This window comes from Magallana gigas, chromosome 8 (assembly GCF_963853765.1).
Source record: "Magallana gigas chromosome 8, xbMagGiga1.1, whole genome shotgun sequence".
Classification (NCBI taxonomy): Eukaryota; Metazoa; Mollusca; class Bivalvia; order Ostreida; family Ostreidae; genus Magallana; species Magallana gigas.
This window is the reverse complement of record NC_088860.1, coordinates 45,040,769-45,051,860: the sequence shown is the minus strand read 5'-3', so window position 1 is coordinate 45,051,860 and position 11,092 is coordinate 45,040,769. Positions and strand designations below refer to the sequence as shown.

Here is an 11,092-nt window from a genome sequence, read left to right as displayed (position 1 = left end):
TTTTAATCTTTAATAATTTCGTCATTCGCTCAGGATTCTCATAAAATAATACACTGGTTTTATGTAAAACAGTTGATAACGTCACCTGTGTTCAAACACATTGATCAACTTCGGAGTGTGATTAAAAAAACGATTATGCTAGATTTCTTATAAAAAACAAAAGGGAAATGCACATTTAACTTAAATATATATATTGAATATGTAAGAAGCAAACACTATGTTCTGACCAAAGTCAGTGATAATGGGAGTTCATTCTGCAATGCAAGAATTACAAGCAAGAATGTCATCAAAAATAGAAAGTAAGAATACATTTTTCAATTAACATAAAACGAAAATGCAACGTCGTTAAATAGATCTAAAGACATTTTCTATTCAACCAAAAAAATGAGATAAGTGAACCATTCTCAAAGAAAATGAAACAATTCAAAAATGGACTGTATGGGTCAGGAAAAGAACGCTTATAATTACATGAAATGTTTAATAAAAACAATCAATTCTATATAAAGCTTTTCTGAAGAGAGTACTCAAGAGATATTTCAAAGTGCATGTTTGTCAAATCTCAAACACACACATATAAATTATTTTCTAATATTAGATAAAAAAAAGTATCTGAAACAAGAGTTGAATCACATTTGCTTGTTATTTTTTTTACTTTAAAAGAGGTAAAAATATAACACTAGGAAAAAGTAAAACTATTTTTGTGGTGAGAGTGTCCAATATAAATGATAAATATGATTGCTCGCAGTGACTTTTCTTGATCATCTTCGCTAGCCAAGGGTGAGATGCGCTCTACTACTCTTTTCACCCTTGTTTCGCCCAAGAGTGAAAAGAGTAGCGAACGGATCGTCACCCTTGTCGAGATGTTTCTTGATTAGTTTATCTTGGTTAGAAGCAGTAGGACAATGGTGGCATTAAAATGAACCTGGAATGAACCACTTTCTCTCTTAATGGTATTACATCACAAAATGCATGCATATCGATACACGTGAATCTGCACTTTAAACAGCATTAAGTGTTTAAACGTAGGTGCAACATACAATTATGTAACCTCATTTAAACCCCTTTCGAAATGATAACAATGTACTGAATAACTGACGGGAGTTGATTTTGTCGATATTTTTTTTTATTTTAAAATCCATGTTGTTATATTGCATGACAAGAACATGTAGTTTCTAATTTGAATTACGTACATTTCTATAATATGTATTTTTTTTGGACTTTTTCGACAAGAAGGTCGGAAAAAAAACACATGAATCATGTTAAATAATATCAAAGATGATATTGAACTTTAGTCTCGTTCAACCAAACGCTCAGCTGACACCATACATCTCCGACAAGGATTAACGGAGACAGCCGAGCGTCGAGTTGAACGAAACTATAAAGAACTCTGGCGTAGGAATACGACTACAAAAATATTTAAATTGTTCGTACCATTTAAAATCTGACTATTTTCAAGGTATTTATAAATAAGTTTCCTTGAAAAACAATGCTTTAGTATACATTACATCGAATTTATCAATTATGTCTTGTCAGCAGCAATGATTTGTGCTGAGGTCCAAACACTGTTTCACTTTCGGTTTGTCAGAGTAACTGTTTAAGAGAGTCGATTAAAATCAACTCCCAAAAATTATGACAGTGTTTACCCAAACATTTATTTTGTCACTTACGTTTAAAACTTTCTGTTTATACATTATTTTTAATAGCCCAACAGTTTTTGGATAAAAATGTGATTATTAAAACCGTAGAGAAGAATAAGGAATTTTTAATATCCCTCTCATTTTTTGTATCATTAAGGTCTTCCGTTTCTAATACTAAGGTTCCAGAAGGGGCTAAAATTTTATATATATAGCTCTTTACTGAAGGATATTGTTTGATAGATTATAAAAGCAAAAATGTTTATCTTACTTTAATGTTCCCACACAATATAAAGAATTGTTCATGTGTTTCGCAATTAGGGGTTTTTTGGGGTCAGAAATTCAAATCTTTGGACATCTATATCTGTTAAAGGAAACATATTTTGATAAGCAATATAGAAAAACAGATGCTCAAAATGACTCAACAATATGCAACCCTCAAAATTTCGTCAAATGGTCGGCCCATAACATTTTCTTAAAGATATCTCAAGAATGATAACAAATTAGTAAACACTTGTTGAATGAAATGTGTGTAGTTTTAGTGACCTTTTATTTAATTAGTTATTGTATTTTATACGGTGCCTATACCAACTTTTCTCTTCAAATCTATATTAAAGTTCCCGAGCGTACATTTTATTTCATATGTTTTGTACATACATGTATAAATATATTTCTCTGGAAGTCGCAGATGCCGCAAATAGAATGCACAGACCTAAAACGTTTATATCTTAGGAATTATACGATGATTATGCTAAGTATGTGTACTATAATAATGATAAACATTGCAGTAATGTAACCATTCATTTAAGGCATACATCAATGATTTTTTGTAAACTTCACAAAACAAACAAAATAAAAGGGTATTGCATTTTTTCGCTTCATGTTAAAACTCGCCGCCGACACTGTTGCGGTTTTGATTGTATTACAACTCTTACATAGTTATAAAGAAAATGCTTATGGCAAATCAAAAATAAACATGCGCGCTGTTTGGTCACTAATATTTCTGGAAGAAGCATGGTTTGTTAAAAACCGATGAATAACATGCAGTATGAATAAACCTAAAATGCATTTTTATGCCCCCCTTCGAAGAAGAGAGGGCATATTGCTTTGCTGCTGTCTGTTGGTCGGTCGGTCCACCAAAAGTTTACGTTAATTTTCTTTCTTAGGATAAACATATTGAAATGAAATTTGGTATACAGGTTTATCATGATAATATCTAGGACAAGTTCGATATTGGGTACGATCGAGCAATTTTCGACAGAGTTATACCCCTTGGACATAGACAAATTCCAAATATGTTTATGTTCATTTTTTTTCGTGGATGTTTCCAAGGGAGGGGGGAGTAAGTGTTTCACAAACATCTCTTGTTTTTTTTTGGTGTTCCCATAAAGAAATTGATAATATTTTGTTAAAATATCTTTAAGTTTGAAAAGAGATCAATTCTGCTGATGTACACTGTAAATAGGAGAGAGTGTATAACTTTTTTAGATAATCGGTTTGTATAGAAAAAAAAGAATATTTGATACTATAAAAGCCCCGAAATACGACTTTAAGTTTGTAATATCACTAATGGAGTATAATCAATAACTTATATTACTGAAAAAAAAATTACATTTAAAATTCCTAATGTATATGAAAGTATGACATTCGCTGGCTGGTTGCGTTCACTGTGCCTGTAAAAAATAATTACATTCTAAAATCACCCAAGATGTTATTTTGTCATATTAGGCGTAACGTGATTGGTACTGTTATCTGAAATAACTATTGCTGTGATATTCAACACATTTCAACTCTGGAAAGTAGAGCGTAAACAGAGGAAACAAAACAGTGTAAACTAGATAGAACAAAGTGGAAAATCAAAAAGATAGGGAAAGAAAACAATTATTAATAGGTAAAAATAAAATGGTGTTAGCTGAAGAAAAACGAACGAATAAAGTTGTCAGTTCCACAATGAACTGTATTCGTTACTATACGTATTTAATTTCACACTAACCAAAACTACACGTAACTATTATTTCAATTTTTTTAAAGAATGGTACTGATAATTTCTTATTGAGAAAAACTAGTTCATAGATAATGAACTGGCGAACAATTATTTTGCGCTTAAATGGGTACGTGAAATCTCTTAAAGAACGATGCCAGCTACATCAATGAGAAAATGTGTTTACTTAATGTCTTAAATTTACAATCAAAACCAGCACTCATTAGTATACATCTCAGTTTTAAATTCAAAACAGCAAAGCTATTTCCAAAAGATGATGTTGATTGTATCTTAATGAGAAACGTACAATTCATGTAGTTCATAAATATTTTAACCAGAGAATGGACTTTTGCACTTCAACAGAGCACACTCAATCATCTCAATTATGTTCCAAGGCACTTATGGAACGGTGTATGTATAAATTCTTTTGTTGACCCTTTCGTGACCCTGGATGAGACGCATATTTTATATATCCGGAAAAAAATTCAGCGCTAAACTAGAACTGCTTTCTTTTCGTTCAGAGGAAGATGCTGGTTCGAACCTTATTGTTGATTGGGATAGTACAAGCGGTTGCGTTCTCAGTACCTGTAAAGAACAAAAAGGATAAAGGTAACGTTAACAATTATGCTTTTCTATTTCTATTTTAATGTATGCTTTTATCATTTGTACCGTGCAAAATATCTGATCTCATGCTAAATCTGAGTCTTATTTCATTCAAGTATTGTCTTTTTTTACATTCCAAAATTCGCTAAACATATACATACATGTACATCGCAACTTCTGCAGTTAAGGTGACAACCACCTTTTCAATTGTTTCATTAACCAATTGTGGATCAAGTTCAGAATGCTATATATTTCAACCTTCAGACTAAAGCTACGAAAGCTTACTGCTGCATTCTAAAATAGAGCACGATATATGGCTGGGCTGTTAAGCTTCTTAAGATTAAGGAAGGAGTCTTCTCGTTATCAAACATACTTCTTATAATAAGAAATTCATGAAATTTTGACAGAGTCAAACAGATCATATTACAGAATGATTCTATCAGTTTTATTAAATTTGACATTTTTGTTTTCGCATAAGAGCAGGTCAAGGTCACTACCTTTTCCCTCAACGTAAAGGATGATGAAAACAAGTGTAGCTCTTTGTAGTTCTGTAGTCATTTATTTAAGATATGAAGATTCTATTCTTCAATGAAATGATAGAATATTAGAATGTCTATCAGCTTATACTACTAAATTGGAATAACTTTTTATAAAACAAACTGATATTGCTTAGCCCGCATTTCCTCTAGTTTTCTTAAATTTTGAGGGAATTTTTATTATTTTTTCATGCTTCCAATAATAAAATATTTATGATTTTTATGTATAATAAAGACTTTATAAAAAGATATAAATTGACAGAAAAGCTAATATGTTGACCATTTAATAAGAGAGAAAAACTGATTTTAGTGATTTTTTCACAAAAATCAGTGTATAGAAGGGCACTTTAAGAAGCCTATAAAAATGTGGTTTGATAGGCAAATCATATTTTAAACACATATTCTGAAACCCAAGAATCATACCATTAGTGTACATTAGTGGAAAACTCCAACATTAATGTTATTGTTTTTAAAATGCTAAACCAGACTCATTAATCTGCAGCAATTTTGAAATGCGCAATATGTGATATTTTCCTACGCCAATATTACGCCAAAAATATAGTCCTTGTTAGATTATAAACTTTGATTACTTTTTCTATGCCAAGTTGTTCGAAAATAAAAAAAGAAAGAAAAATACTCTATTATAATTTCCTTTCATCTTGATTTAATGAACAATTAATCAAGTTTACGTTTGACAAGTCGAAAATCATAAAAAAAAACTCCTTCCTTAATGCTTGTTTGGTTATGGGGCGATGATTTAGCGAATAAAAAACGTTACATGCATAGAGTCGATTTCATCATGTCGATTTTTGTTGAAAAGGGAATGCTTCATTATTTTCCATTTTTCCTCATGGTTATTTTCTCTGGGACGAATATAAACTAAAATCCATCTTATTGATTTAATCATTGGCATTTTGTTAATTAAAAAATCGATAATTAATGTGACTGATTTTTATTAAGTCCCCTACCGGTTTCACCGGAGGGGACTATAGCTTTCCTCTGCGTCCGTCAGTCCGCCTGTCCGTCCGTCCGTCTGTCTGTCCGTCCGTCCGTCCGTCCGTCTGTCTGTCCCACATCTGTTTTCCACACTTTTTTTCTTTATGCATTTGAGGAATAATATGAAACTTGCTGAACAGCTTCAAAATGTCAAACTACAGATCAAGTTTACACTTTTGTAGCGTCTGATTGACATATTTTCGAGAAAATTGATTTTTTATATTCCAATTTTTTAATGTTCGGGTTCGTTATCGGGTTCGGAGTGTATTGAATAAACGAGGCCAGTATGTAGTCAGTAATAATATTGTGCGTTACTTGTACCATTCCTTTTATCATATCTAACAAAAAAATAAATTCTGTAAAATAGTGTTAAACATTGTGTTGTAAATTTAATCGGCAGGGGTTTTTTTTTGTATTATTACAATCGCGTTCGTTGTTGGGTTGGGCTGTTTAACTGTTTGGTTTGATTCGGGGTACAGAAGACGGTAAGAAATGATATTGTGCATAACAGTGCATTGTTTTCACAAATTTTTACCAGCGAATACAGAATAGACTTGGCGAAATTACAGGAGATGAAATAAAGAGTATTACTTCACCTATTTTGTAATTATTTCTATATCAACCATATAGTTTTAATTTCCTCTGTTCTTTTTTCTCTGATTAAAGCATGATATCTCGTTTACATTTTACAATAGCTCTGAAATAGTTGTGTGCTTGGAAGCTTTCATAGAATAATACAAACCGGTAGGGGACGTGTATTGCTTATGCAATACTTTCAGAATGCTTGTTTTATTTGAAATATTTAAATTTCTTCTCCAAAAATATTCAGAAGAATTGCTTGATTTTGGTTTTCAAATAATATATAGTTGGTTGGATTGACTCTCCAAGCAAAACTTACAAACTCTTAATATAAATCTCTTTCTCAATCAATATTTTATTAGAAATGTCATAAAAAACTAAGAAATCAATTGTCATTTTGGTTGATTGCAACTATTTAATCATTCAAATTAAAAGTTGACCTTTTCTTTTGTGAAAAAGAGATATATGGACTTCAACATTTTGGTTGTTTGTATCTTGAACGGAATATAACATTTAAAACCGTCACAAAAAGATAGTTGCTTATAGTCAAAGCAAGACTTTGACAAAATAATTCTTATACTTTTTTGTAAAACAGGATAAAAGAAATCAAACCCTTATTTAATATTTCTGAATATAAAATAAATCCAAGTCAATATTCAACAAATGCTTCAAAAAATGCAGAAGCATAATGCAGTTTTACTTACTTTAATGGTTGAAGAAATCTTCAGATGGTTGATGTAATACTTTTATGTGATTTATAATGATTTCAACAGTTACGATAGTAAGAGAGGAAAAGCATGATTTGCTACGGTTAGTTAGTTTTTAATGCAATTTTTGCCTAGGCACATAAACTTATCGTAAATCAAAAGGAATAATTTTATACCTTGAACTACATATTAAACCTAATCACAACTTGATCCAACAGCAAAATAATACAGTAAAATATCTAGCAAATTTCATATTTTGATATTTTATTTGGTTTCAGATGCCTCATTGGAGAAAGTTCGAGAGATACTAGATTATCTCAAAGGTGACAAACCTGACGATGAATTAGCGGTATTTATTTTAATTCGTTCACCATTGAAGGGAGTACCACAAATCAAATAACTTTCAATATTGTCATTGTTTTCTTATTGGATTTCTGGTTGACTATTTCACCACAAACAATGATTGATTTCCAAGCAGATGCAAGTAATGAATTACAAAATTGTACTACATTTGTACAAATATAAATTTTTGAACGTAATAAATAAGACTGAAAAAAAAATGAATTATTTTCTAACCAATCATTTTTTGATGTCTCTGTGTCATTTTTGTTACGTGTATATTTATATATGCCAATAATAACTATCGGTAACCATTAGTATACTTTGTTACTACAGAATACAGTTTCTGTCACTTTGTTTTTAAGTTTACGAGATTACAGATATCAAAGAAGCGCAATTTAAATCGATAAATGAGGAAAACATAAGGAAGACTCCTTCCATTTTCACCCAAATAAACTAACATGAAATAAAAACGTTTTTTAGGGAAGTTTATTATGGGAATTGGTGACATCAGTTCTATATTTGGTAGTAAACGGGACTATTTGCACATTTGTTTATGTTATCACTTAGGTACTTTTCATGTTTTTTGCAATGCTAAATCCCCGTAATATATAATATATTATATTATGTATATTGTGTATACGTACTTAAACCTGAATCGATATAGGTTGCCTATTAAAACAGGAATGCTGGACTATTTTCATTAGAGTGAATGAGCATAGTTTTGGCTCAAAGGTTTTTATGATAAAAAAATTCTAAGCAAGAAATCACAAATCTATTTATTTTAAATATTGATATGATTACAATGCAAAACTAGTGAATTGCAAATAACTGAACGTTTATGATTTAACACAGAAAATTGAAAGTCAGGAGAAACGACTGTTCAGAAAACAATTTACAAAAGAAAACAACAAGAATAACAAAAGGAGGAGATATGAACATGCGGATGACAAAAACGGAGAAAACTTGAAAATTCAACGTGTTATGTTTGATAAAGAGGTATGTATGTATGTATATATATATATATGTATGTATATATGTATGTATGTATGTATGTATGTATGTATGTATGTATGTATGTATGTATGTATGTATGTATGTCATATTTGAACGTTTCTTTTCGAAACAAATGAGTAGAACAAAAGTCATGTCATTTTGAATGAATTTTGAATGTTTTTTAATGAAGTCACATAATATCGTTTTTTTAATCCACGTTTGGGGTATATGTGCTAGACCTTGGCTCATTTTGATTTTATATTATACTCTTAATGTACAGTAGTTGGTCATAAGTATGTTCCCAAAATGGTCGACGTTACCGTAGATCTCGTCATCGCCTGAAGTTTTATGACTAACTACTTTTAACAACAAAGTAAAATGACTAGGCAAACATATATATTACTTTGTATTATATCCTAGGATATGAAATATTCTTGCAATTTTCCTTGTTTAACGATGTAAAGGCTCGTAATCAATATAAAGTGAGACTACTCGAAATGTCAACTACAACTTTTTCTAGGTCACGGAAAATTCGGATTTCGTTTTTTGACCTTTGTAACCGTATTATTAGCATTTTCAGATAATTTCAATGATATTAATGTCTGAACAGTATGTAAGCTAAAGTATGTGTTGATGCTGTCATTCTGCTCTGTTTAATTGGGCCTAAAAGTCTGGTTATCTTTTTCTATCAAACTATTGGCGATTTGTGAAGTGACGAACAATTACTGATGAGAAGCAGTCTACTTACAGTTTTATTCATCACATTATACTTTGGTCCAGCTGTAAATCAAGCTGTTTGAATTTTGAAAGCATGTTTATGGTTGGTTCTGGGGACTTTGAAATGGGATTCAGTCATGTCGTGGTTACCTAATCTTACAATTTTCAGATCGAATTACGATTTTATCTTTATTCCGGTCTTCCGTATTTCTAAACTTTACATAACAGTTTCAGCTGTTTATTCCGTTGATCCTTCCAGTTTTATTTATGTATAAATACCAAATCTGACATCTGTATTACGACTTGTTTCTGTCTTCCAATACGTTTTTTGTCGTTCGTCGCCATGTTGTTGTGCAGACGATAAATGTTTACCAAAGGGGAATAACTCCAAAAATAAACTCGGCAAAAAGGAAAAAAAGTCAGAGAATCATAGGGCACATTTTTTTAAATCTGGCCATCAAAGAAAAATATGATTTATTTCCTTTTAAAATGTACCTAACAGAAAAAAAATGTTATGGCGGCCATTTTGGGAACATACGTATGGCCAACTACTGTACCTTTTGAAAGATTCGTGATGTTTCGTGGTCTTGAACCAAACAAATTGTAGTAGTAGAGGGAAAATCAAATTGTTGTTTTAGGAATTGAATATACCTTTTGAGGTCAATGGATAATTTTTTTTTTTTTTTTTGTTCTTCACAATATTTTAACATATTTGAAATATTCAACATTTCAATAATATCATGTAATTATCTAATATTTTTGAATAGCGACTCTTTATGTTTCATTCTTCACAATGTTCTCCAGGATGTAGACCCTAACGATGAGAAATCAATGTTGCTTTTAGAAAGAATGGCCGTGATGAAGAACGGAAAGGTGTACAAGGTAAATATGTTAATCTTAGATGTAGGTGATTCTAGTCTTTGTTTTACAAACATGGATTTATTAGGGCAATTGTATTGCAATGAATTCAAAATTCAACTGGTTTAGTTTTATGAATTTATAAGAGGCTTGCACAAGAAAAAAATATAATTGAACACTATATGATGTATTATACCAGAAGTAGAAACACTTGTGTAATTAAGGTAGCAGTGCATCATGCAAAACATAAAACGTTCTTTATTAGAAAATTTAAATAAATGCAAATGTTTGGTTTTTTTTTTAAATTGATGATTCCATTAAAAAAAGATATCTTTTAAAACCACTTGCATAGAGATTGTAAAGTGGAAAATAGTACAATGTATCTGTTGTTAGATAAATATCATATATTGCAAAACTCAGTATTATGATGTAACGTTTGAATATATCAGCTGAAAATTTACACTGACCAACTGGCATGATACATTTATACATTTTAAGTCATCTTTTAACTTAAAAGTACAACTGTCATGTTGTTTAGCCAATATCCAGTAAATATTCTAGATTATCTTATAACTAAAAATAACAGCATGTTGCTCTGTCAATATCCGGTAAACAATGAACAGAAGATACAGTTTGGCTAATGCATACGCATGGCTAATGCATACGCAGTGAGCACAGTCAAAAGTAAAAGGCAAAAACATGATGTTGGTAGATAGATGATTTAGGAAGACGGAGGAATGAACATATAGATGATACGTATCTGAATTAGCGGGTTACAAAATGGCAGATGGGAAATTTAAAAATGTGTTGAACATCGTAATTTTTTGCAAATAATTTAAAAAAAATGTATTACATTAGAAAACTTGAAGTAAATAGATTTACATTATACACCAATTCGTAAATCCCATACCAAAAAGGAACAATCTTAAGAAAACTATATGTATGCTGGGTTTTTTTTCGTTACTGACAGGTTAAAGGTTTACATCCTGAATTGACAGCCATTGCCAATGCAAGCAGGCTAGACAAACATCCCTCATCATCTGAACAGGTATATTCTATGAAAGAGGTTTCAAAGCCAAAACAATAAAGGAATGTAACTTCCAAAAATGTACTATCACTATTTTCTACTTATATATACAGAGAGAG

General features: G+C 30.8%; 1 protein-coding gene across 1 annotated transcript in view; it reads left to right on the top strand.

The window, feature by feature from the left end:
- Positions 1–3,749: 3,749 nt before the first annotated feature.
- LOC105344496 (blastula protease 10) overlaps positions 3,750–11,092 on the top strand; it is a 48,373-nt gene continuing 41,030 nt past the window's right edge. The window contains exons 1-5 of the mRNA XM_066068446.1: positions 3,750–4,224; positions 7,315–7,385; positions 8,231–8,374; positions 9,893–9,970; positions 10,917–10,994. Coding sequence (XP_065924518.1) covers positions 4,143–4,224; positions 7,315–7,385; positions 8,231–8,374; positions 9,893–9,970; positions 10,917–10,994 — 453 coding nt within the window. The 5' untranslated portion in view covers positions 3,750–4,142. The remainder of the gene's footprint in view (positions 4,225–7,314; positions 7,386–8,230; positions 8,375–9,892; positions 9,971–10,916; positions 10,995–11,092) is intronic.